At 48.9% G+C, this 27000-nt stretch overlaps 10 protein-coding genes across 10 annotated transcripts; 5 read left to right on the forward strand and 5 right to left on the reverse strand.

Annotated features, from left to right (window-relative positions):
- Positions 1-547: 547 nt before the first annotated feature.
- Positions 548-2125, reverse strand: gfsA (glycosyltransferase family 31 protein; the record flags this gene model as incomplete). The annotated part of the gene is made up of 1 exon (XM_022530586.1): positions 548-2125. The coding sequence occupies one exon, from the start codon at positions 2123-2125 to the stop codon at positions 548-550; it is 1578 nt and encodes a 525-aa protein (XP_022392057.1).
- A 5772-nt stretch (positions 2126-7897) lies between these two features.
- Positions 7898-9733, reverse strand: ABOM_003457 (putative Rab geranylgeranyl transferase escort protein; the record flags this gene model as incomplete). Its single annotated transcript, XM_022530587.1, has 4 exons — positions 7898-8247; positions 8430-9422; positions 9480-9598; positions 9660-9733. 4 exons carry the CDS (start codon positions 9731-9733, stop codon positions 7898-7900), a joined length of 1536 nt encoding a protein of 511 aa, XP_022392056.1.
- A 1224-nt stretch (positions 9734-10957) lies between these two features.
- On the reverse strand, positions 10958-11569 carry cyp1 (putative peptidyl prolyl cis-trans isomerase (CypC); the record flags this gene model as incomplete). The annotated part of the gene is made up of 3 exons (XM_022530588.1): positions 10958-11368; positions 11441-11482; positions 11537-11569. 3 exons carry the CDS (start codon positions 11567-11569, stop codon positions 10958-10960), a joined length of 486 nt encoding a protein of 161 aa, XP_022392059.1.
- A 283-nt stretch (positions 11570-11852) lies between these two features.
- On the forward strand, positions 11853-13730 carry ABOM_003459 (aspartic endopeptidase; the record flags this gene model as incomplete). The annotated part of the gene is made up of 1 exon (XM_022530589.1): positions 11853-13730. One exon carries the CDS (start codon positions 11853-11855, stop codon positions 13728-13730), a length of 1878 nt encoding a protein of 625 aa, XP_022392058.1.
- A 194-nt stretch (positions 13731-13924) lies between these two features.
- ABOM_003460 (3' exoribonuclease family protein) lies at positions 13925-15166 on the reverse strand (the record flags this gene model as incomplete). Its single annotated transcript, XM_022530590.1, has 1 exon — positions 13925-15166. The coding sequence occupies one exon, from the start codon at positions 15164-15166 to the stop codon at positions 13925-13927; it is 1242 nt and encodes a 413-aa protein (XP_022392062.1).
- Positions 15167-17040: 1874 nt separating this feature from the next.
- Positions 17041-17777, forward strand: ABOM_003461 (BRcat and Rcat domain-containing protein; the record flags this gene model as incomplete). The annotated part of the gene is made up of 2 exons (XM_022530591.1): positions 17041-17620; positions 17686-17777. The coding sequence occupies 2 exons, from the start codon at positions 17041-17043 to the stop codon at positions 17775-17777; spliced, it is 672 nt and encodes a 223-aa protein (XP_022392063.1).
- A 958-nt stretch (positions 17778-18735) lies between these two features.
- Positions 18736-20994, forward strand: ABOM_003462 (putative metalloreductase transmembrane component; the record flags this gene model as incomplete). The annotated part of the gene is made up of 1 exon (XM_022530592.1): positions 18736-20994. One exon carries the CDS (start codon positions 18736-18738, stop codon positions 20992-20994), a length of 2259 nt encoding a protein of 752 aa, XP_022392120.1.
- Positions 20995-21397: 403 nt separating this feature from the next.
- Positions 21398-22540, reverse strand: ABOM_003463 (putative GNAT family acetyltransferase; the record flags this gene model as incomplete). Its single annotated transcript, XM_022530593.1, has 1 exon — positions 21398-22540. One exon carries the CDS (start codon positions 22538-22540, stop codon positions 21398-21400), a length of 1143 nt encoding a protein of 380 aa, XP_022392121.1.
- Positions 22541-23577: 1037 nt separating this feature from the next.
- On the forward strand, positions 23578-24661 carry ABOM_003464 (SGF11 family protein; the record flags this gene model as incomplete). Its single annotated transcript, XM_022530594.1, has 3 exons — positions 23578-23643; positions 23739-24068; positions 24125-24661. 3 exons carry the CDS (start codon positions 23578-23580, stop codon positions 24659-24661), a joined length of 933 nt encoding a protein of 310 aa, XP_022392061.1.
- A 647-nt stretch (positions 24662-25308) lies between these two features.
- On the forward strand, positions 25309-26871 carry ABOM_003465 (C2HC5 finger protein; the record flags this gene model as incomplete). Its single annotated transcript, XM_022530595.1, has 1 exon — positions 25309-26871. One exon carries the CDS (start codon positions 25309-25311, stop codon positions 26869-26871), a length of 1563 nt encoding a protein of 520 aa, XP_022392117.1.
- Between the last annotated feature and the right edge of the window lie 129 nt (positions 26872-27000).

Here is a 27000-nt window from a genome sequence, read left to right on the forward strand (position 1 = left end):
GCTAATTTCCAAGAGCAAGGGGCCGGAAACGGCCCGGAATTCTATTTTTACAAAATGCATGAGGGGGAAAAAATGGGCCTCTTGATCAAGGGAGAGAGGGAAAAAAAAAGGAAATGGAAAATGATGGGAAGAAGTGTTCACTCGTGAAGTTCCTCTGGAAAAGAAGGAGTATAGCCAGATAATCAAGGGACTCAAAGCGCGATAAGCTCTTCGCTGAAAAACCACCATTTCCGATCTTTGACTGCGCCGATTCAACGCCAGGCAAATGAACAATCAAAAATAGGGATGTCGAAGGAATCGAAGTTATCGAAAGAGGTACGCTCTGGACCACCCTTCAGTATGAAACCTTTTTTGTTTCCTTATCTCGTAAATGGGTAGTGCTCTTCCGTTCTTGGTGGTATGACAGCAATTAGAACTTTGAAAAAAATAAGAGAGCGAACATGACAAAGATGAATATAATGTGCAAGAACGGAAAAGACTCCACAGATCTAAGGTCCAGCCTCAGTATCGGTTGTGTGGTTTCTCATTCGATCCGTAGACCAAAAGATCAGTGATGTTTCCGGACATTGTAGTCTTTGATACCGGCACCGCCACCACCCTTGGGTCCAAGCCAAACGATCTCAATGACACTATGGCCTTCATCCTCTTCACGCACGTACCACTGGTGCACATTGTCACCCACAACGTAAGCATCCCTCAGGAGCCAACGGTCCTTGAGGACACCCTCGTGTTCCTTAGGACGAAGAGGTCCCAGGCGTTCTTCGTAACCACGGGGGTCCTCCTCCCAAGTCTTCTCCGTGTGGTCGAAGTCAATCGCATCATCAGGAGTGTTCTCGCCATAGGTGTACTTGACGAGAGAATATCCGTTGGTCAAGACCCAGAATGTACGGGTGCTCTTTCCGGTGGAGTTGTTGACAGTCTCTTCCTGGTCGAACACCCAGCGACGGAGCACTGACCGGCGACCGGCGGCAGCTGCCACAGTCGTCATCTTGACCACGTCCTTCGTGTACCAGCTGTTCCAGTGGTGGAGGGACTCAATCTTCCGGCCCGACTCGTACACGCCATCAACTTCACCCTTCATGTCCATCTGGTAAAGAGAGGGCCACAGGGTAAGGGGGGCATCTCCGTATCTCTGGATGCACTGCCCGAGCTTCTGGTCTCCAGGCTGTTCACCCCAGGACTGGCATTCGTCGTAGTATTCTTCAAGAACGTCAAGGAGAGGCTTGGACACGAAAACTCCAGCACCGCCGAAGGCAATGTGGCCAAAAGTGTCAACCTGCCAGTGGGCTTCCGACAGGGAGCCGATGTAATGCTTCTTGGTCACATCGAAAAGGTTCAGCTCCTCAGCGATAGTGGGAAGGGACAAGAAGAAAGTATCATCGTCAATGAAGCTAACCCACTGGGTCTGGGGGCGCTTGGTACGAATGTGTTTGGCGAACGCCTCAACTAAGCCGAAATAACGAGCAGTGAAATCGAGAGGAGACTGAATAAGGGTCAAGTCCAGGCCGCGGTTACGGAAGTAGGTCTCTTGCTTGGGAATATCGTCGTCGGATTCCGGTACCAACACGATAATACCAGCCTTGGTGTTTCCGTAGGAGTATAGGAGGGACGGAAGCAAGCGGTCCAAACGGTCAGCAGTCGTGGCCAAACCAAACAGAAGCTTGTCCGTCTCATCAACCCCATGGTCGGCCGCTACATTAACGTCGATGATGGGAGGGCAGGAAATATCGTCGTCCTTGTTCTCTGGAGAGATAACCATGCCACGCTCCATGATAGTCATGGGTGGGAGCACAGGGACATCAATTTCCTCTAGCGAGCTGAATTCAGTCTTAGGGCTCACGTGGTGAGGACGGAAGTATGCGCGAGTATAGTTCTTGCGAGGGAGCCACTCAGCGAAAGGCATGGGGGGCATAACACTAGGGTCCGCATCGCACATTTTCGCCGTCGGGGCTGATGATGGTTGCAGCTGAATCTGGGGAGTATCAGCCGACGTAGTCACCCGGTCAACGGGGTGCTTGAATCGAAGGAACGCTGCACGATCGTAACGTTCAATGCACCAAAAAAAGAAGCCTATTGAAAATAGGGCGACGAGAGGAAACACGGTCCTTGTGCGGAAAATCGGCATCTTGGGCGAATTATTAAAGGCGTTGTTCTTAAGCATGAAAACGATTGTAGAAACTGGTCGACAGCAAGAGTATTATATCACTGGTTGTATCAAAGGGACATCGACGGAATGAAGTCGTCGTCTATCGGGTCCGCTATCGCACAAATGTCACCAGAGAAACCAGCCGAGATTCGACGAACTGGCGATGAAAAGAGCGTAAAGGGCAAATGGAAATTTTAATATAGAAAAATTTCCACAGCCTAGAGTAATTGGCAACGAAAGTCTGGCAGCGTCGAGACCTGCGACACGGTCACAAAAAGGAGGTGGTTCGGGTTGCAAGGCCCGGTGAAATTATTCGGTCCCCCGTTGCGATGGGGAAACAAGAGCCGAAGGGAAGTATAGAGGCCGACAGCAAGAGGAACAGCACAACTGGACCACGAGTCCAGGGCTTAGAAGAACAATCGAAGTTGAAGGAGGAAAGCGGACTTGAGGGCGATGTCGAGCCTTTGAGGGGTGAGGAGGAGAAAAGAAGAAGAGAGGGAAGCGAGGAGGAGGGGGGAGGAAGTATGAAGAGAGCGGATGAGGGAAGGATGAAGACAGGAGAGAAAGTGTTCCTAAGTGGGAATGCCGAATAATGGACCACGGGTTGAAATGGGGCCTAAGCTCCTCCACTGGGTAATTTAATCTGCAAAATATTAAGCTCAACTCCGCTGTAATTTTCCACTGCACTTTAAAGAGGTTTCAGATGTATCGATGGCCGAGAAACCGACCTTAATCTCGAGGAAGGGTTTTGGAGAGGATTGAGAAGAGGAAAAATCGATTAAGCAGAGAGATGGAAATAAAGCCAGAGGGCAATAATGAGGAGTTCCAAGTTATAAGATGCTGATTATGCTTCCTTCGCCTTGTTGACGCCTCCCGCATTTTCTCTAACTTTAGTCCCGGTTTCTTTTTTTTTTTTTCTTTTCTTGAAAACCCTGTTAGCCCTTCCTTCCTCAAGACTGGTACATACCCAGAGGAGTAGTGGACTGTTTTGGTGTAGATCCCTGACAGAAGGGAAGAATGCCGCCCAGATGGATGGATCGCCTCTCTCCACCGCAGCGGGTGGTTGGTAATTTTCAATTCGGATTTCAAACAAAACCCTTCTGATCCATACCTCCAAACCCATCGACCATCGGAACCCTTTCAAGGTTTATGAAGGAATTATTATTGAGGATATCACAATTACGATGGCCAGTGCTGAATGAAACTCTGTCCTACGAGTAAAAGCATACACTATTCTACTGTATAAGTATAATATCTGCTTCCGGGTTATTAAGTGTGTATATCTTCAAAATCAATTTCTCCGACATTACGGTAAGGGTTCTACAGAGTACATACATCTATCTGCATCTACCGCGCACCAAGTCTCTCCAAAAGCCATTTGATTTTAACAAAGAATATAATCAAAAAGTGCAAGACGAGTAACTCTGACATAATGGCGAATCTATGGTGAATCCGATCAAACTGGATCGTGTATTATCCCACCCATAACGATCCTTCCCGCGAGAGTTGCGTACGCGTTTTATAATCACATCGTCCACTGGGAAGTGTTTTCTCCGTTCTTCGCATCTCCTGTTCAGGGTCCTAACGGCCGATCAACGTTTCCTTCATCAACTTCAAACAGGACATTGAGTGTTACAGATTTCCGTATCCGCTCGTTTTTTGCTAATTACACACAATCTCTGCTATTCTCGACGAAGTGGGACTCGCCGGACCCAGTCGACGGACGGACAATCCACCATTGTACTCCATTAGGAATAGTCCATGACATGAAAGATTCTGGGAATGTTCCAGTACTTTAGTATGTTTGTACTAGCCACTCTGTTTGTTCTTTATCTTCATTTTTTTTTCTTTTGATTTTTCCTATCTTTCGTGCAGCGCCTTTGGGGCTATTGTGTAGTCTACCTTTGCAAAAATGGAAATAAACAAAGTAAACAAAATAGTAAAATACGGCGAAATACCCTCATGAAAGTTTCCCAAGGTTTGCCCAATTGATGATTCTGCGTCTCTGTGCCGACAGTACGTACTCAACTTAACTCTTAGATATCTGGTACGATTACCTAGGCGAACAAGTCCTTGAAGAAAATAAAAAGAGGCGTCGATCTGAGTGGTTTCCCGCCCTCCCAGCCACTCAGGGGCGACCATTTAGGGGGCGCTGCCTCTCGGAGCCCCACGGGCCGCGTGTCCCTCCCACCACCACATGTTGTTTTCCCCTATTTACTGAGTATTTCTGAGTCGGAGAAGGTATTCAGGTCGTATCTCAAGCCATGTTGCCCGTATATCATTATTACTATTGTGTGGTTTCGCCTGTAACAGAATACTATGCTGTACATACATAGTTAAATAGTCCGTGCTTGACTTGGTTGCGGTTGACATAAACTCGAGTATCCAGTAATCTACTACTGTCCGTATGGCGTACTTTGACATGGATGACCTGCTTCATACAAATTAGAATTCAGGAGATTTTGGTCCCTGAATGCACCGCCATCTCTATTGCTAATTTTTGCAGCATGGAACCAACGGTTGGAGACAAGAGGGAGAGAAGCACTGCACAAGCCATCGTCAGCAGCTTGACAAGAGCACATACATGCAAACCAGCTGAGAATAATGTCCGCCGTGGCAATTTGTGGCCTCGACTGGTCGCCTAATTGGATGCAAGCTGATGTCGCTTGGTGCTGGGTACCTGAAAGTTACCTGGTGGTTCTGGTGGATCGGGATCAACACTTCCAATCGCACTACTCCTGCTAAACTTTCGACAATGCGGTCCAATCATATGTATTGAATAAAGAGCACAAGCAACGGACGCGTGTACCAAAGATGTCGACGCACGTCTGATATTTATGGAAACTTGTCCACTCATGATACGAAGTATTGCCACCTATGGGGGCACAATCCCTGGCGCCCTCGATTTTGCAAATCTTCTTTCTGTTTTTCGCTCGAAGATACCCGTCTTTCTGTAGCTGGAGAATTAGGACCCAGGGTATCCAGACGAAGGAATCGTCTATGGGATGACGATCGGCATTGACTCCCCCTCCAAGTGGCCACTACTATTGCCGAGTAATTAAGCTTGAACGCCGGCCTTGGCACCTGTCACACTATCCTTAGGTCTTTCAGCAAGAGAAAAATTTCCTCCCGGTTTAAGGGCCGTACGAGGGGGAGGTACTTTCCGGAGTACAATTTTGTCCATGTAGGATCGCAGACCCTTGTAACATCCATGAGTGATACATGTACATGCCATGCATACCGTCCCACAAAGTAGACTAGCATTGCACCAGTTTACGTCAGTGAGTCTATACTCGATGCTCGAACGGAAACGAATATTAAAATCCCAACCCCCCTCCCCCCTGATCAACATCCTCCCCGTCGGTGGACGCCGCTTTCCTTGTTTCTTTCGTTCCCATTGACCGTTCCACAGGATACGTTACGGGGACGACCCATTTTTCCTTGTCCACGACAAACCCGCCAAACAAACCCACTATAAAAAAGGGTCCTATTCCGCTACGGGATATGATAGACGTCTGTTCAGGTTCCCGTTCTCACCTATGGGGTACAAAGTTCAAGGGCACACCTGCTATCAAGGGTCCTCGACCACGTAAACCTCAGTTTGCGGTCCGACCTTTCCTGCCCATGCCGAACCTCTGTTCGACGGAGTTTGGCCCGGACTTCCGCCAGTATATCATTTCTGCAAGAAGAACGGTCCCAAACCCGGGCCTCAGCCTTGAACTTTGGATCTACAATGTATCAAACCCGGAGCCTCCGTGGCAACTTGGGATACCACCTCACGTCAGCCTCCCGCAGAGTATAGCTTCCATAAGCTCCTGAACAACGCAGCGATTCCACCCCCGAAGTAAAAATTACCCACTAGGACTATGCACGAAGCTTTTAACCACAGAACTCAATCCAAACAATGCGTTGAGCTTGGCCGTATAGTTTCACCGTAGCCGCGTTAGCGTGGGTGTGTTAAATGAGGTGATATCCCGCCATCGTAAATGTGGATTATGATATCTTTCTAGTTCCATTTAGGTCCATTGGATTCAATGCTGACCCTTGGACCCCCCTGGACCAGTCACTGTTCTCTCCTGAGCACCGTGGACACAGCCTCATGTGCTGTGTGATTGACGCGTCGTGGGATGATGTTTGCCGTCATGGCCGGGTGCTCAACAGCCAAGAATGACATGTATTTGCGTAGATAAGAGATTGTCCACATAGAGGCAGATCTCCGGATTTTTCTAGAACGTTCTTATTAAAGTGAGACCCTTCGACACAACCGATCTACGGTGCAATGGAACAGATAGATGAAAGCACGGCCCGGAGGATTTCCTCAATAGTCCCCGTCCCGGTTGCAAATTTACTCCGTATTTGGCCGTATAGGAGTAATTGCGAACCTGTGGTAGCTCATTGCAATGCTAAGTGCGTAAGGGAAGATGCTTGTGTGCTTAGTATATACATGCACTCTATCAATATCAATGGAAATCCATTAGCATACTCGATCACAACATAGTCACTCAACTTCGGTTATCAGGGCCCCCCAATATCCCCTGCATACTTTTGGCCACCTCAAGCATGGACACATGCGGAGATATTTATACCTGACTCGCCTTAGAGCTCACGATCCTTGCCTGAATTCCATATATCAAGCCACCGATGTAATCCCGAAAAGGTTAATCTAAATATGTCATTGCTCCTCGCATCATCAGGAATGTCGAGAACGGCCCTGGCGATAACGACGTTCCTCTCGGGCCAGGTATCCAGTTACCATGGAAAGAGGACACACAGCATCGCCATACTTCGTGAAGTCTGTCCTTTTTTTCTACCTACACTACTTGTATCTTGCTATAAGCACATTCAAACGCCATTATTCTTCCTCCTGAGTATCCCTACGAAGGTAGATGGATATAGTTACCACATTAATCCTAGTGCACACACATAACTTCACAAATGCCAACCCTTCATAAAACACGCACTACCAAATGCAACCCAGTTCGCAAACGCTCTAGAACAAAAAATCCTAATTGCAAAAAATCCCCTACCCAGAATGCAAAAAAAAAAAACGCTTACGTTATGCATGTTTCAGTGGAACCCTTGCAATATCGGGGATGAGAAACAGCACCTAGCTAAGAAACATATGTACTTAGTATTTGGCACTTGGCACTTGGCAGTTGATGATGGGTGACAATTGGATTGACTTTTGTTACATTGTGAAGGTGGGGCTGAAACTTCCTCCGCGTTTCAAGTATCTTTGTTTTTGATGTGCGATTACGTGTGTGGAATCGAAATGCGGGGGTGTCTTTGGGAATCAGTGGGTTTTGATAGGTGGTGGGCTTTCTTGCATATGTCGTACTGGGGTGGATTGGGTGCTTTCGTAATGTGTCTTGGTGGTATGAGGTCCTGGGTGGGTGATACGTATATGGATTCCTGTCAATCCGAAGCTTTGTTCACGCGGCCTGGGCCTGTTGTGGGGGGTTGGCTGTCGGGGAGGGGATATGGAAGGATTAGGCTTCGGGGCTTTGATTGATGGGTAATACTTCTCAGGGTTTGATGCGTACTACATTGGATTAGTATTGGAGTCATGTAGGGTCCGGCACTTCTCGAGAATAGCAGGATAGAGTGCAACCAAGCCCGCTTTACATTCCTGCGGGAGAGAGACCTAGCATCGACAGTGTACAAAAGTCTCGGAAATAGTAGAGTTGACCAGATACCACATATATTTCATTCATGCTTGTCTATATATCTATGACTACGATCAGGAATGCATCAGTCCTCATCATCGGCATGCTCCCGGTCCTCAAAGTTCATAAACTCTTGCTCATTGGCTTCACCCCCCATGACTAACTTCCACGCGTCCTTCACCCGGTCGATCAATGCATCATCGAAAGCAAGGTCCAGACTAGGGGGTGGAAAGCATAGGATATTGGGCGAGGGGCCTTCCAACTTAGTTGAGTGTCCACTGGCACCATTGCTAATTAGGCCCAACTGTGTGTAACGCAAAGACCACAAGACCTTCGCATCTGGTGCTGCATCGGACTGAAGAAGTCTGTGCACAGCATTCTCAATCAATGACTGACCTTGAGCACCAGCAATGCTCACACTACCATAGACGACACCTAACACATCTCAGTTAGCGAAATGGTCACAAACGGTCATTGTGCATATAACAAGTAAGAAACACGCTCAAGATCAGATTGATAAATTTTCATCAATGCAATTACAGGCAATGTAGATAAGTATTTTAAAAAGGTGCATCATTTGAGCCATTGGGTTGATGTGGAGGGGAGGTTGTACTCACATTGGCCTGACGGACACTCGCCAGTTTCACTTGAATGCACCAAGAGATAAACTGGCGGTAGATCATCTGACTGATCAAAAGAGCTTCCCGGAAATACCACGACTGCTCCGGCGGGAATTGGCCCGCCTTCTGCCGTGGCAGGGAAAAGACTCTCGAGGGGGGACGAGACAATGGTGACGGACCGTGCCACTTTATCACAAGCGGGACGCTCCTGTCCAGGAAGATCCCAGTTAGAACCAACCACAAGCTTGGTCTTAACTGTCTCATCGTTGGACAGATGCAACTCAACACGCATGCCATCACCATCCTCAGACTGATGCAGATTGGAGATTGACCCAACCCCAGCATTTAACACGTATACCCCGCCTCCCACTGCGAGGGCGCGGCACCCAACCTGAGAAATCTCAGAACCACCGCCCCATTTCGCCAGCAGACTTCCAAATCCGGGACCAAATACGCCAATAGAGGCAAGATGCCTTTTGATTCGAGGCACTGCATACTCAGCATTTGTCTGCCCGGGAGAAGCCTGTGATAACGAAAGGGACAGCAGAGGCTCATGGAGCTCAGTGGGCACTTGGAACTTGGATGTCAAGTACTCCGGCAGAGACATAGCCAATTTTTCTTCCTCAGGTTCCGGATCGCCATCCTGTGGAGGCTTGCCAATATGGCGAAGAAACCTCATCAAGGTCCTTTTGGACTTGACGCTTATTACGTCATCCGCGAAGATGTCTTCGCGACTACCAGGCACCCTATACAAAACCGAACTACCATCAGTACCGCTCGAGTCGGGCTGAGGTTTGTCTATCCACCAGCTCCCGACAGCCTGAAACTCCAATTGCCGGTATACCTTGGAAGCCACAAGGGTAGGTAGCAGTCGCGACTTGGAATAAATCAGGTGCGGAGACAAGGTGACTGTATAGGACCGTGCTGGCAATTGGGGAGTTCCTTCAGGGAGATATACCGTCGCATCCTCAAATGGGTAATGCTCAGGTTCTAGCGTATCAACCATGGTTAGAAGGTTGTATTGCCTTCGCCTAGAAGACTACTCACCCCCATTCACCTTAGAAGCCCACTCCTGTGCCTCTTGGAGGCTGAATGCTGCCTCAGAAGCTCCATAATATGAGTTCTGATCAACATGGAGTACCTTCTTGCCTGACCGCGATAGGGCCCTACAAGCAATTAGTCATCCGTGATCTTCGACGAACCTTTGATACACAAAGTTATACTCACAGTGCCAAGAGGGACTGGGCTAGTCCGGTGCCAGAGATTGTTACATCCCATGGCGTTTCTGCAAGCGGCTCCATGGCGGCCTGTGTAGCAGATAAAGCTGGAGAGAAAGGTTAAGTGCTGTATTTACAATGGACAACTCCGACTATCATCACGTCGGGTGGCAAGCTGTAGAAACCCTCTTAGCAAGGACCGTCCAGCCCATTGGTGGTGGTGCGACGACCATCCGTGCAAGAAGTGAGGGGATTCTTGGAGGGAGAAAAAAAAGAAGAGCAAGGACACACGCAGAAATAATTAGACCCGCTAGTATATCACGTGATGAAGGGAGCTCCGCTCGTTCACACAGATGATATCGCTTATAATTATGTTAAAGGGGATATTGCTTTTATTAACTTGTGGGTTACGAGATTTATACCAGTGGCTATAGGGCTGATCAATACAGGCCACGGACTTTGTGCCAAAATCACCTTGTACCATCGTTTTAACGTTGTTTGTATGGAGGTAGTCGCACGTGTTCTATATCTTGGATGTATCACGAAAGCACCTAGACTTTACCCAGGGGATTGATCTCGCAGTCCTGATTAAAGATAGGATTTACAATGACGCCACATGTTTGCTTTGATCTCAGCAATGTTTTTTGGAATGACTGTTGCTGGATATGATATTGTAGCTACTACTACTAGTAGTAGTCTAGCTGTCTGAGGCTGGGCGAACATGGTACTATACCTAAAATAGCTAGGTCATTTCGCGAACCACTTAAGGCTCGATTCTCCAGCGCACAAAGTTTCTTTCTCTTTACACACCACTCTCAGTGCTCTGCACAGGCATACTGCTATTCAACCGTGGCAGTACGCCTTTTCAGACATGCCTTCATTGGTCATGTCGTCTATGGGAGTGGTAGATAGGACTCCAATCACTCTGTATCTGCTGCTCTGGATGGTAACATTTGATGGAAGCAGTTCGTTTGTAGTGATACATTCCATTATTCTATCTGCTTTGTAGTTCATAAAACTCTGCTGTTTCAACAGTAACACGAATTAAGGCCGATAAGTGCAGTAGCCTCTTCAGGTTCTCCCAACTCGGCGTGTACACTAGGATGCAAATATTGGTCCAAAGCATACGTTAGCTGTGTTCCCAAAGGGAGGTGGCTGAGGCTGTCCTAATCTTGAACCTCTGCTTAAACGCAAGCGAGTAACTTCAAGGACTCGTCTGCTAGGGATGAATGGCTGGAATGATATCGTTTTGGACCTCAACCTCCCGGTTGTTCGAGATGCCAACGATATCTTAGTCCAATCTCCATCTCACTCTTCCCCTTCCTCAACGACCCTAGCACGAAGGATCTTGACCTCATCCACCGGTCTATCTTCTCCATTTGTCTTAACAAGTCCCATGCGCTGAATCACTCTCATCCCGCTCTTGACCCTGCCAAAGACTGTGTGCTTGCCATCTAGCCACGGCGTTGGGGCTAGGGTTATGAAGAATTGGCTGCCGTTTGTATTCGGTCCACTATTCGCCATGCTCAAGATACCAGCACCGGTATGTTTAAGCTCTGTACGAATCTCGTCCTCAAACTTCTCGCCGTAGATAGAGCTTCCTCCCCTGCCAGTGCCGGTGGGATCACCCGTCTGGACCATAAAGTTGGGAATGATGCGGTGGAAGATGACATTGTTGTAGTAACCCCTTTGCGCGAGTGTCGCAAAGTTCTTACAAGTCTATAAGCAACGAAGGAGTCAGGCCCAAACTAAACTCTGTGTTTGCGATCGCAGCGGAGACGATATACTGACTTTTGGTGCATGCGAATTATAAAGCTCTACCGTGAACGAGCCCTATGTGGAATTAGTGAAATGCAACATACTATTAGACTAGACAGCTCTAATTACCATGCTCGTATCAAAAGCCACGTCAGTCGCCATAGTTGAAATTGTAACTGAAAATCAGCTGGACCTGCAAAGATGGAAGTGAAAGATACGCACAAGCTGCGGGCGGGGGAGTGAAGTCTCCGGCTTGGCATTTATGAGTGAGCTGCAGGGCTCCATGTGATGCAATCTGTTAATGTCTCCGTTCTTTCCTCAGTAAACACAACCTTCAGCCATGGATTAAATAAACCCGACATTGGACAGTACACCCTACTAACTTGGATCAACGCTACGAGGGCTTTTTATTGTACATTCTGCGATTAGCTCCTCAAAAGTCGACATGACGGAGGTTAGCCCATTCGCCGAATTCTTGGGCCAGGCGATCTACCAGTTCACAGCCGTAAAGCCTCTTTTGCCGACATACGCGCATCTGGTTGTTTCAGTTTTGTTTCCTATCTACATTGCGTCTCACGCCTCACTCTCACGACCGTCTTCCGCAGCCGAACCGCCCAAAAAATCCCAAGATGCAGACGGTGATGAATCGGATGATGAAGACGAAGATGAGGAAGAAAAGAGCGATGATCGGAGGGTCGAAGGCCTTGCGCCCAGTGATGCTATAATATTTCCTTTGACTGCTGGTCTCACACTTGGAGGCTTGTACCTCGTGATGAAATGGATGGGAGCTGATAAATTGAATAAGATATTGGGGTTCTATTTTTCACAAATGGGCCTCTTCTTTGCCACCGCTTTCGTGAAAGACAGCCTTACGGTGCTGAGGTCCTTTGTATTTCCACGGAAATATAGCAAAGCTGGCCAAACCTGGAAGGTCAAGCAATCGGATCGTGTTTTCAAAGTTGTACAAGAAGGCTCGACTACTCCAGAAACGTTGGAGGCACGGAACTCTCCACTCCCAGGTATCTTTGGCTCTATCCAGTTACCAGGGCCAGTTCTCAACCTTCTTTGGACCTGTCGTAACCTGTTATACCAACGGGCCAAACTTCGGATTGTTCTGCGTCGCATTATCAAGACTGAATGCTCAATTGGCCTTCTGGATCTATTTAGCGTGGGCCTGGCTTTGCCTGCTATCGGCTATTTCACTTTCGTTACGAAGCCTTGGTGGTTAACTAATTTTCTGGGGTTTAGCTTCTGCTACGGCACTCTACAATTTATGTCGCCATCTAGTTTTCTCACCGGATCGCTCATTCTGAGCTCGTTATTTTTCTACGACATCTACTTCGTTTACTTCACCCCATTGATGGTAACTGTTGCAAAGGGTCTGGATGTTCCAATCAAGCTCGTTTTTCCTCGCCCGGCGGCACCTGACTCACCCCCAGACGCCGTCTCTTTGGCCATGATAGGTTTGGGTGACATTATTATTCCGGGTATGATGATTGGATTGGCTCTGCGTTTTGATCTGTATCTCTATTACAAGAGAAAGGGGCTACAGAAAGCTAAAGCAGAAGGCACGACACAAGAGATTGTTAAGCCCGTATACCAATCTGCAACCGGGGGATGGGGAGAGCGCTTCTGGGTATCATCAGTCGCTCCCACTCGATCAGCTCTTGAACCACCTTATCACGATGCTCGGGCTTTCCCGAAGACGTACTTTAAAGCCAGCATGATAGGCTACATCGTTGGGACACTTGTAACACTCATTGTTATGCAGTGCTTCAACCACCCCCAACCTGCTCTTCTCTACCTGGTTCCCGGAGTCTTGATTTCCTTATGGGGAACTGCCCTCGTCAAAGGCGACCTCGAAGAGATGCGGGAATTTTCTGACGCCGAAGAGGAAGAGAACGATGCCGAGGAAAAGTCGGAGAAGCCGGAGGAAGCTCCTGCTGCGAATGCTGGTTTCTTCCGCCGTATCCTGTCAGGAGAGATCAACAAGAGCAGAAAATCAGAAGCGTCTTCTAAAAGACTTGACAATGAGGAAAGCCCAGCCGAGGCTAAGGGGGACCGCCCTGACGAACCAGAGAAATCCTTGAAAGGGGCTAATATAAAGAACATGGAACTGTTCACGATTTCGTTGTACATTCCCCATAAGACCAGGACTGATGAGACTGATCAGCCAAAAAGCCCGGCTGAGGATGTCAAATCCACTGTTGATGACGAGAATTGGTCTTTTGTTGGCAACACGGAGCGAGAGGACGAGCCTCCTGCGAAACGACGTCGAAGGAGTCCCAGGAAAGCCGGAGCAACTTCTTCGCCCGCTAAATGAGTACCAACGAATATCAATGTATTTTAACCTTCGCAGTGAAAACACAACTTGACCTACCAAGTTCGGTGGGGTCTTATTTACTTGCCTGTTTAGATCGGCAGCTGTAATCATAAAGAGAGGCATACATGAAGACGAATCTTTCAATTGGTATCATTAACCGTAACCTTCACTATTTGTTCAATCACATGGTAGTTCTAGCACTGTTGAAGAATTTGTTTTATATCCTCCCATCTTTGCGCGGATATTTCTACTAGAGCCTTCAGCTCTTTGGCGTCCACAGCCCATCCGCCATTCTTTTCCAGTTTCACAACAACAGTCTTCCCCTTTCCGCCTTGCTCTTTGTCAACTACGACACAGACTCTCTCCTGGCTCAGCCCTTCCTCGTAACCGTCGGGATCGGCCAGGATCCACCTCCGTTGGTTTCCCTTCCTAGAGCTATCATCAAGCTCCCTCTCCTCGTCAGCATTTGGAATGACCTCAGATCTCCACCCAGAAGCCGCATCAGCCTCGAAAACAGCGAAGGAGCTCGAGACAGGCAGCCCCTGCAAAGACAGCTTGCGCGCCTCCGAGATAGCGTCCGAACACACCACCATTTCGTTATCAACATCCCACCACGCCCGGGGCAACTTCGTATCTTGAAGCGCGGCAAGGACAGCCGCCCAAGCAGCATCAAAGGGATTACCAGCCAGCGAAACAATCATAACATCAATATAAAGCACCCAGAAAGCCTTAATCTCCCTGTTTTTATCGGCGCCAGCTTCTCCTTGGGGCGCATCTACATCCATCTGCTCGTTTTCATTATGACGTTCTAGTTCCTCAGGCCCCAGATTCGATGGTTGATACCAAATTCGTAGGTCCTCCGCACGGACTAGTCGTGTGCTGTGCAACAATGTGAGGATTTGATGGGACAACGACTGTGCCAATGCTGAGGGAGGTGCGCCCGGGATAAAACCTGGCGCGCATCCGGTGCTCAGTGAGAGATTAGGCACTAAAAGGTTGAAGTCTTGAATGTGCGATTCATCGTTTTCTTCATTATTGTCGCCAGGTGTTTCGCTCGGCTTGGCCGCAGGATCCGTTAGCTTGCGGCGCTTGTTTACTGGAGTGGATGATGATTCTGGCGGTGGTCGGGATACGCTCCACGATGCAATGTCTTCTGTGTGCAGGATTTCCGCGCGAACACCGCATACGGCAGTGGTATCGCCGAGTCTCACTACGGCACTACCATTCGTATGGGTCAACGAGCCCGTATTGGCAGACGTAACACGGAACTGTGAAGAGGCACGGCCGTTGGCTCGGATAGATGGTTGATTGCTCGATGGGGGAGGTGATAAGTGGGCAAGAAGGTAAGCGTGAGGTTGAAGCCGCGCGAACTGTGAGGGGGGCAGAGTAAGAGACGGAGGAGTCGGTTGTGCAGCTGCAGCTGCGGCTGGAGCCATTTTCAAATGAGAACAATCCACGGGTGGATTCAACCAGCCGATAGGGAAGATTGTAGAATGCGGGGAATAGCTGGATTTCCCGATCTGGTCGCTCTTGTTGGTCGTTGGAAAGAAGCTGCAACTTATTTTTCGGCGGCAGAATAGTTTCGATATTATAGGCGGTGAATGCTGCGCAAGCCAATAACGCTGCGGAGTATTTAGCCACCAACAACAACTCGCATTCACGCTACTACTACTAGCATAACCTACTAATTCCTTTAGTTGGATATAAACACTTTCTGCGCAATGTGTGAGGGGTTTGCTCTTCTGCCAATGGGCATTGGTCTATTGCGAAAGGTATAGTAGAAGCACCCCTCACAAGTCAAATTGTATGACCAAGAGCCGCAGAGCCGGTGTTGCTACTACTAGTATGGAGGAAGACCAGTTCAAATAGCGCGTTCATAGTGAAATGAACAAGCAACGCAGTCACGTCTCTGCCTTACAATCGACCATCATGACATGGCAATACATATGAGGAACCCGACGAAAGAGCTTCCGCGTATTTTTCAAATCCAAGATGCAAAAGAAGCATCCCCTCACTCCCCAGAGCCAGAAGCCATACCCGTGACGAGAGGCGATTTGATGGCAATTTTGCTTGTATGTAGCCAGTCTAATTGAACGTTTCAGAGCTATGTTCCAGGGATCGTCGCCTGATCTATATATAAATACGAGATGTCGTCGATCGCGTTAGTTTCCGAACGGGAGTCCTGATCTGGTCTGAGCGAAGAGGGCCGAAGACAAAATTGAAAAGCAACACGATATAATATCTGCTGCACGATGGTATGTCCTTACGGCGATGCTCGGTTTGGGGGCTTTTAACTGGTGAATGACAGTCGTAAAGTTATTTTGCTCGTGATTGCATCATTTGTTACGAGCCAAGCAAGGACAATAAGGTTCCTAGTCCTGAGTAGGCAATACTAAGTTATCGTGTTTTGCGTTGATCAGAATGTTTCTGTGTCTATTCTCGGACGTATAACTCGAGCACAAATGATGCATCTTGCATATTATTTCCAGATTTGGCTCTTTCGCAAGAGCTGGCCTGTCTCAGGCCGCATATCTAGCATATTCTTATGGTTTATCCATCAATGAGTGCAGAACTGTGCTGCAGACCTGAAGAAAATGACCTATTCGGGGTATCTGGATCTCGTATTCAGCAGATGGCGGCATTTCCTTGGCTCGTTGTAATGTTTTGGCCAACCTGGCCTGAGATTATTATTCAACAGGCGTCCAAATCGCGATGTGCCCGGCATCCCAAGTGTGCTCACTGAGAAAAGCAATTCAACTTTGGTATACCTTGCATTGCCGGAAAACATGTCACTATAGTTGACCTCCGCCGTGGATCTTCTATACCTACATTCTATGGCTGGCATCAAAACTATGAGGACAACTATGCACGAAGGCAACTGAAGGCTTCACAATACTCTTTGGAAGGAAATATGAACGCACCTTTTGCAACAGGTATATCCAACGAAGGATCTCCGCCTTCCTCACAACACCGATTAGGTGGACAATGTTACAATCACTATCGAAATCGCAGCTCAGTGTCTGGGCACGGTGAAAACAACTCGCCGAGGGATGACTATATTACGGGGATGGCCAGGTCCAAGATAATATGGCCTGACGAGACCGAACACTGCTGGAGCGATGCGGTAACAGCTGATGCGGTTCTTTCTTTACTTCGTAAAGATCCGGTCCAATCTCCATCGAGCAATACTTCTAGAAGCGGCGGGAGTACCCCAGACCAAATCCGTCTGAATTGCACCGTCTGCTTTAGATATCTTAAGAATGATTCATACCCAGAATCGCCGATTGGAACTGGCTGCAACCACTCAACCATGCCTGAGATGCACATATGCAAAAACTGTCTTCGCCGGAGTTTGGAAATACAGTTCTTTTCCTCGACTTTGGGGTCTCTGACTTGTCCTCTCTGCCACGAGCAACTATCAGATGACGACGTCCAGCGGTGGGCTAGCAAAGAGACATTCGAAGCCTATGACTACGTACGAACTCGGCAAATGTTAGAAGAGGACGCCGAGTTCGTCACTTGCGTCAGGCAAGATTGCGGATATGGGCAATTACATGCCGGTGGCTTAGAAGATCCAATTGTCGTTTGCGGCTCGTGTGGGACCCGGACGTGCTTCATACATCGACATAATGTCTGGCATGATGGTTTAACATGCTCGGAATATGAAGAGTATATTAACCATAGAAGTGACGACTTCGAGGCACATAATGAATCTCAGACAGGCTATCACATGTTTCCTGAAACCAATGCACTGAGGCAAAGGCCGCAAGGCCCAGAGGATTGGTCTATTCAAGTGGCCATGAGTATGCGGGCAATTGCTGAGACGGCAAGACCTTGCCCTGGTTGTAATGTGGCCACAGAGAGGTCGGGAGGGTGCAAGCATATGACATGTATGTGCATCGCTTATGGAATGAAACAGATTTGATATCAGAATTACTGACGCTTTCTCTGGCAGGTATCTTATGCCAGCAGGAGTGGTGTTGGGACTGTGGTATTCGTTGGTACCGGGGACACCTCGACATTGAATGTATCCAGCCTTTGCGATAAATGCGATGCATTATAGTAACCATAGAATATGTACTCCAGGGAATCATCCACCCAGATCTACCATTTACTGTATTTCTTTATCTGCGATGAACAAATTAACAATTAGCGGCTGACTAGGAAGGTCGATTTACTTGACGGTGGCGGGAGCGACTACAAGCCCTAATGCCGCCTTTCCTGTACATAAACGACTTAGAAGCAGTAGGATACTGCTCTTAAGCCAGATAGATGTCGACAAACCTGTCGGCGGAGTTGAGCCAAGCGTGACGCTCTCATCGAGTGACAGCGCCTGCTTTACCGCCGGCCTTAAGGGCTCTCGTCCAATCAGCAGTGTTGATGGGTTGTTGTAGGTGACGAGAAGCAAAATTCGTGCATTAGCGTATAAACACACTGCAGAGCAGCACATTATTCGGGGACCATCATTGGTCAAGAATCGTGATGGACTTTATGCTAGGAGCTAGGGCAACCATGCCGATTGCTCTTCTTACCTCTATCCACCGTGCTTAATGGTCAGAATCAGCTCGACGATCGGCTGCAACGTTCATGCCATTATCCCCGCATGGCTGATGCAGGACCCAATAACTGATGAACGAGTGCAGTGAACCCGGAAAAAAAATCGGTAGCCGGCAACATGTTGGTAAGGTTTACTAGTCATGATCGATGTTCCTTCCTGATCTCCTCTCCCTCTCTGTCCTCTATCTAGACCATCTCCTCCCACGTCGATCATCTCCAATTTACTACACAGCTTACGGTAACCGTATGCTGCGTTAAACCCCAACCAACAGATGCAGCGTTGAATGCTGTCCGGTGTTTTGTCATATTTGATACGGAGGGGATCCGGAAGGATATAGTACGGCGAATCGGATTTTGACCTCTTACAGCCCTCTGTGTCACGCCAGGTGCTGCTTCAATACTTTCAAACAAGAGCAACTGCCAGCAATATTACAGAAGACAAGGCACCATGTTGCCAGGATGGCATTCAATAGCTTCCCTTGTGAAGCGGATCGATATCCCCATTGTTGCGTCCACCACGCCAGCAGAAATTGCTGAAATGCAACGAGATGCCTGGCCTCAAGCAGGAAAGTATGGGCTTGGCTGGGTTTATTTCTCTGTGATTCTACTCGCAATCTCAACGACTATACGGTTCTATCACCTCTGGGGTGACAAAATCAGGATCGCATTACACAAAGAGGATGCGGCTGGAACATCGCCATATGTCACTTCTCCCCAGGAAGAATATGAGTTGTCAAGTGCTGCCACTGACAGCTCCACTGCGCACTTCTTTCCAGCTCGTGGCCGTCTGCCCAGTACCAATACCATGAAGCAGCAATCGTCAATTTCCACCATTGCGCCATTAAACAATACTATTGCTTTCGTACGATGGATTTTCTATAGACCTATTCCAATGCTACGTATAGGAACACTACGGATCGGTTTTCCATCGCTAGGAGCATCCTCGATTATTTTTGCGGCCCTAATATTTGTGACTCTCTATTCTTTTGTCCCACAGCCGCTCTACTACTCCTCAATCTCTATTGGATCTCCTCCGTTGGCGATCCGTGCAGGCATGATTGCCGTGGCTATGATTCCCTGGATCATTGCGCTCAGCACCCGTGCCAATTTCATCAGCATCTTAACTGGCATTAGCCATGAGAGACTGAATGTTCTTCATCGTTGGGCGGGCTATCTCTGTCTATTTCTAAGCCTGATTCATATGGTTCCGTTTTATGTCACACCTATCTGGGAAAGCAAGAATTTTATGTACTACCAGCAATACTTTCCCCGAAACATCTATATCTACGGCACCGGCTGGGCGGCACTGGCGCCTCTCATAGTCCTATGCCTGCATTCGATGCCGATACTCCGAGCCTGGATGTATGAGCTTTTCAAGCTTGCACACCTTCCCCTTTCAGTCATCTTTCTTGCCATGATATTTTGGCACAGCAAGAACTTCTTGGGATCATGGGACTATCTTTGGGCAACGGTTGCAATCTGGATACTTTCCTACGGTGTCAGGTTGTTTTATGTGAATTGGAGTAACCCCTTACGGTTGTCCTTCTTGATCGGTGAAGAATGTGCAGTGACTATACTCCCACAGAATGCTATCAAAGTCACGGTCGCGACTCAGATGAAATGGAAACCAGGCCAATTTGTCTATCTCCGTATGCCGGGCATCTCACTTTTCGAACGTCACCCCTTTACGATTTCGTCACTGTGTAGTGGCGATTTCCCCTCCGAGTATGGTGAGAATTATCGTGACCTAGCTCTTGTTTTCCGTCCCTTCGGAGGGTTTACTCGTAATGTTTTTAGGAAAACATTTGAGTATGGCCCTTACAAGACCTGGACAGCGTTCTTAGAGGGCCCCTACGGAGGGATGAAAAGAGATATGGCTGCTTTTGATGATGTAGTCTTCTTCGCCGGTGGAAGCGGCATAACTGCAACTGCCAGTCACCTGTTGGACCTGATTAAGAAGATGCGGGACCGAAAAGCAGTAACCAAGTCGGTGCGGGTTATCTGGGCATTCAGGAACCCCGAAACAATCGACTGGTTCAGGGAGGAGCTCAGAATATGCAGGGACTTTGCGCCCCCAAACACAGTTCACTGCCATTTCTTCCTCACTGGACTAGAGCCACACGATCAGGAGCGGCTGGCCCAAAACCAGTTCTACCAGGAGATGCTCAGAGATAAAATGTACAATACATTAGAGGGGATGGACAAGCGAAACTCGGCATACATCCGTGAAGAAGCAGCCGGGGACCCGGAGGTTGAAAAGCAGCTTCGACGCGAGAATGAAGATGCCATTACTGCGCTTCCCCAGGCACGCACCCTCCCACACATCAATACCAGCAGACACTACAACGGCTCAATGGACAACAACTATCAACAGGCACCGTATCCTGCACCTCAAAAAACCTCGGCAGATACTTCGTTTAACTTCGGCTTTCCTCCCTCGTCAACAGCGTTTCCCAAACTGACCACCCGGGTTGGCACCGTCCCGCTGCAAAGGAATGGCTGGCGTATTGATTACACCCGCCCCGATATTCCCCAGGTACTCAAAGACTACTCTCGCACGTTTGGTCGTCGTACCTGCGTCTTTGTTTGTGGGCCTCCTAGTATGAGAGTTGAAGTTTCGAACACTGTTGCTCAGCTTCAGCAGCAGGTCATAACTGACTCGTCTAAAGACGAGATATTCCTACATGCTGAGAACTACAATGTCTGATCACTGGGTTGTACTCGCTCTATATGCTTGAGTTGTTGTGCCATTGTAGAAACCCTCCCTCTATTGCCAATGCCCTAATGATTGTTTGTGGTTTGGGAGCAACTCCCAACCTGTACAGTTCCATACCCTTGAACATAATTGCACATGAATGTCATTGATTATAAAGCATCTTTGAATATACGTGTCCTGTCTCTAATCACGGCTCTATGTCTCTTGATAATCAATTCTAGGAACGATACACATGCAATGTATACAATTCTAAGCAGACAAGCAAATAATGAAAGATCCGTACATCTCTTAGATGCAGCAGTTGAAGGGTATCCTAAATAGGTGAGCAGAGAGAATAACAAACAGACAAGCGAACTCCGTTCAACACCACAAATTCAAAAAGTGGATAGTACGATCACGCTCGCTGAGGCTCATCGTCGGCCTTCCGTTTCCTATTCACACCATCATCAACCTCAAGAATCTTAGAGCCTGTGAATGTTTGTACACCGTGATCTTCATTGTCTTCTCCGTCTTCGGCTTCGACCTTCTCCCAGTCGTCATCCTCGTCCGGACTCTTCCTGTTATCTTCTCCTGACTGGTTAGACGCAGAGTGGACATCAACTTCCGCAGCCTTATCACTGTCATCGTCCTTCCATTGCAGAACGAGCTTGACAATTCTTGCCCCGGATGGCTTCAACCGCCGATAGTAATTTTCGACAACGCCCTCCTCCAACTGGAAGCCGCGCGCGATGTACCATTTCAGACCTTCCTCATTGGCTTCATGCACATGTGCCGTGACGGTGCGCACATTGTAGTGTTTCACTAGTTCCGAGACTTGGTAATTAGACCGCGAGCCAGAAGACGAAGACGAAGGGGCAGAGGAGAAGAGCAATGAGTTAAGAAGCGACGCCGCAATGCCGCAGCCCCGATACGGGGAAAGCAGATGCAGGGTTTGGATGTAGAGATTTGTCGGCTCCTGCGAATGGGGCTTCGACTGGGTTTGGAGAAGTTCTGCGGTGGTGGGAGGGAGCCGCTCTAGGCGACATCTGATTCCTCCGATCACTTTGTCTGTCCCCGTGCTTGTTCCTAGCGGGGACGCGGATGTGGGAGCGTATGATGTGGAGGCTGGCGCCGCGGCTCCCGGGTGATCATGGTAGATGGCCACGCGTGACACCGATGCGATCACGGGGTCTGTGATGGTCGCTGTGTAGAAGGAGTTTGGGTAGCGTATTGGGAGCAGTAAGCCCGTAATCCGGATTAGAGAGGGTATGTGAGCGGTGCTCACGGATTCGATGGTAACATGATGGTGCGGGGTTTTGTAACTGGGTGCGATGGGATGGGGGTATGCGGGGGGATGGAAGGATGAGTCTTTGCCTGTAGGCGGTTTGACCCTGTCTGCGATACTGGTAGAGGTTGCTGGATGAGGGAGAACCAGCGATGGAGGGTGTATAGGAGGTTTGGGGTGTCTGTTGTTGGAGGAAGAGGAGGGTGGAGGGGAGAGTGGCGGAGAGGTCGGCGCTTTCGACTGATGCGCCTTTGCGAAGAACTGGTATGCCATGGTAAATGAAGGAGTGCGCAGATACGCGCTATGCTGTATAATGCTCAGTCTTTTCTGCGCGTTGATCACTTCTGTGAATCATAAAAAACTACCTGGCGTTGCAGTCAAAGAGGGGAATGTCGTACGGTCCGCTTTGCTGGACGAAAACAGCGAAGAGAGAACGCGGAGATGAGATAAGATAAGATGGGCCGGTCGGAGAAGGCAAGTGAAAGGCCAGCGCAGAAGCCTCTTGTCCTCTCCACTACACACCAAGGATCCCTTGGACTAGATTGCGGAGTACTGTCGCATGCTATCAATATTCTGAACCTTCTATATCGTTCCTCTCTTCTTATATATATACCACCTGTCTAATGTAAAGCAGGTAAGTGGGTCCGCCCTGTGAGCTGTGTTGGTCATTCACTGACTCTCCCTACCGTGGAGTGTTACCCGCCCCAGGCTGAGAACCCTATATACTATCGACTGGCAGATGGATCCCATTAGCCGCCTCTTCTCTGTTTTACTCTTCTGATCGCTATAATTCGATTGATTCTGTTGTGACGCTCCTCATACCCTTCGTTCAATCCGGGTCAAGAAGGATTATCTTGCGACCTCGACTTTCTTTTGCCTCTGCGCGATAGCCCTGCCACGAGTTGATATTTATCGTGATACAATACCCCACAGTACATGGAGCTATTTTAATAAGCCCAAGAGATATCGGAACTGCTACGCGACCTTCTTGAACAATTGTTTTGGGCAACGAAACCTAGTTCGCAATTGAGGTGCGTTCCATAAAGCCAGCGATCTACGCCTATTGCCCCAACCTTATCACTGGAAATACTGGTGTCTCATTCAAGCCATCTTATGTTTCCATTGTGGTTCCCCCATGAAAGATTGTTTTAGAAGTTGTGTTGCTTGGCGCTCGGCCCTCTAGACGCCACTATGTTTGCAAGCCCCTGTGCTTCATTCAACCATTTCGCATGTTGATACATCATATCCCCACGCTGTTTATATTGCGGTCCGGTTTCTGACCTCATACCTGCAATATAGGCATCCTGAAAATGGGCGAATCAAACGGAACAGAACAGCAGGAAAGTTCCTTTCCTTCGGGAACTATTGCGAAGCTGGTATGTGTCCTTACATTGGCCTTGTACCGTCTTCTAGCTGGCTACAGTAATGAGCCAGGCATATCCAAGGCCAAGGCACTGACAGAACCACCCAGACATGTGATATTCTCAACAACACGTTCTATAACATTATCCATGACATAGTGTCAAAAGTTCACCGAGATGAAAAGATCGCTCGAATGCGTTCTGCTGTCACAATTGCTAGACAGAAAGCCGAAGAAGAAGCAGGCAGGCGCCGAGAAGAAGCAGGTGCCAAGCCCACTGCGTTAAAACCGGGCGAAGATTTCGAAGAACTCAAGGACATCCGCGTTGAGACTGATGGTGCCATTTTTGAAGATGGGAAGGTTTATCTCAAGGGAAACCCACTTAATACCACCAAGGAAATAATCTGTCCCGACTGCCGACTACCACGTCTACTTTATCCTGTGACTGGGCTCGGAGCCGCCCCCCTCCGGATCCATATCGAGAATATTGTCAAAAGCAACCAATGATCAGCAAACAAGGGCATGATGTTCATGGGAATCCGTTCGCTACGGATAAACTGAATCCCAAGAAGAAGAAACAGACGAACACGTCAAATACGCCAGCATCAAGCCCGCCTACAACGCCGGATAGCTCCTTTAAGCAAGCGGCTCCAGAGAAAGTATCATTCCCGACGGTTAAGTGCCCTAATTGCCCACGGTACTTTGTTGTGACGCGAGTGGCACAACACTTGGACCGATGTCTCGGTCTATCTGGCCGACAGGTTAATCGAAACAAAACGCCCATGGAAAATGGTACCAGCACCCCTACTTCTGCGCCGCCCAAACGTCCATTACCATTAGATGACGACACTCCGCCAACTATAACGAAGAAAAAGAAACTCGGTGCTCCTAAAAAGCTTTCAGGGAAAAAGCCGCCACCGGCTCCCAGTAGCAAACTCAAGAATGGTGTGACGCCTGACATGGCGGCAGCTGCGGACGCTGCAGCCGCTGGTGATGGCGATATAAAAAGCGAACCGAATGGCGACAACGCATAGTTTCTTTTCCTTCGCTCCTTAATTATAGCTTCTGCAGTACTTCTGTGTTGCTTCTCGTGGGCATACAGATGTGTCTGCATCGGAGACGAGGCTTTGGACATAGTCTCCTTTTAACGATCTGACGTAAATACTCGGCATCAAAGGCGTCAACAGGACTTACTCTTATTAGTCGAAAAGTCTGGGACCTCTCGACATTATATTACTTCTATTCAGTTCTTTCATTTGTTATGGTTTTGCTGAATCAGCACCGTTCGTTTGCTTTTGTCCTCGTTTGTTTCAGAGATAGATGATCATGCCGGTGTATATGTACAATAGGTGAAGGTTGATAGCCAGTACGAGGGTTTTGCATTACCTCAATGGATATAGCTATCTTCATGGGGTTTATTTTTCTATCTTCCTAGTAACATCCATGATAGAGACTACTAAAAAATATCGCGTCCTAGATGAATCCAAATACTTGAACTGGTCCCGAGTATATATTCTGCCTGATATTCCAGGCAACTATCCATATCAAACATGACTCCATAGCTCCTCCACTCCCCGCCGGCTACATCGAAGTCCCCATAGAGGGCTGTATCCACCATCCTCCCTCCTCCCACATATAGTGCTCTACAAATCCGTCATTCATCTAATTCCTCTTCCCAACCATGGCCGACCCCAGCCTCATATCCTGGGGCGTTTCCCGCATATCGCAAATCCTCCCACTAGACGAAGAATCACTCACGCAGATCATCACTTACGCCGCCAGTCTACCGAAAGAAGAGGGTGCCGATCATCTCAAAAACCTCTTGGGTGACTCCCCCGCAGCCTTTGAATTCATATCCGCTTTCAGTTCGCGACGAGACCCCGCGCCTCAACGACCAGCAGCCTCCACTGCACCCTCAGCCACACCGATAGCAACAAGCCCCAGGAATCCAGGAGCGGGGCAAAAGAAGGGCAAGAAATCGAAACCACCGCTACACAGCGCCGGCCCCCCGCGTCGGCCCGATAACTTCGGAAATGTCACAGGCGGATACAAGAAGGCAGATCTAGAGGAGGATTACATGGCGCCGGCGCCTAGAGCCAAACAAGATACCGGTGCTTCACGGTCGCCGTATCTACCAGTCGAAGACTCATCTGCTGCTTCGTCGCGCGCTCACTCACCTGTCCCGAAACAAAGCTCGAGCAAACCGCCGCCCTCTGCATCGGGACCTATGCTCTCGGACTTGTTGCCAAATGTTAAGTCCAAGGCCGCGAAGTCCTCCTCTACACGACAGAGTAACAACACCACTACCAGCCAGTCTAAAAACTCCCTAACAACGACCAACATCTCCGATCTAACCGCCGCAATCGCCGCACTAGAAGTATCCACAAACCCATCCCTGAGCAACGAATCCCGGAAATGCTCCTGCTTCGCTGCGATCCACCCCCTTTTCGCCCCCGCCCCAAACTGTCTCAACTGCGGTAAGATCATCTGCTCCCTGGAGGGCCTTCAGCCGTGTTCGTTCTGCGGTACACCCCTCTTATCGAATGAGGAAGTGCAGAGCATGATCCGAGAACTGCGGGCAGAGCGAGGCCAGGAGAAGATGCGCGCGCATAACGAGAGCGTGCACCGCGAGGGTGGACCGGGGCAGGGCCCCTCACCTTCGGCTGCTTCCAGCAAATTGAACGCTGCCATGGCTCACCGGGACAAATTGCTTCAATTCCAGGCGCAGAACGCCAAACGGACGCGCGTTGTCGACGAGGCGGCGGACTTCGAGACTCCTAATGTCGCGTCGACGCTGTGGATGAGTCCTGCGCAGCGGGCTCTCGCCTTGAAGAAGCAGCAGCAGATATTGCGCGAGATGGAAGAAAAAGCGCGTCCGGAATGGGAGAAGAAGAGGACCATCATGAGTCTAGATATCAAGGGCGGGAGAGTCACTCGTGTGTACCAGTCTGCTGGAGCTAGCCCTGCTGATTCGGGATCCCCAGCGGAAGAAGCGCCCGAGCCCGAGCCTGAGGCTATTGAGCCGGCAGATGAATCTACGAAGTCACGACGCGGTGAAGCCTTCAGTCGGAATCCTCTCCTCGCGGCCAGTGGATTGATGCGACCTGTCTGGAAGGGTCCCGACGGTAAACCGGTCGAAGCTAGACCGCAAAAAGAACGGCAACAGACATGGCGACGAGTCCAGGATGATAAAGATGACAATGAGCAATGGATCCTCGACGGCGGCTTACATGGCTACTCTTAGGTTGGGACATGGGTTTTGATGGTTGCTCAAGGGTACACAAACACAGTCAGCTTACAGCTATCTATGCATCCCCATCCGGGAGCCATCTGGATCGTCAGGAAATACATGCCACGAAATAATCGCGGGACT

The sequence above is a fragment of the Aspergillus bombycis genome, assembly GCF_001792695.1.
Source record: "Aspergillus bombycis strain NRRL26010 chromosome Unknown contig00016, whole genome shotgun sequence".
NCBI classification, from domain to species: Eukaryota; Fungi; Ascomycota; class Eurotiomycetes; order Eurotiales; family Aspergillaceae; genus Aspergillus; species Aspergillus bombycis.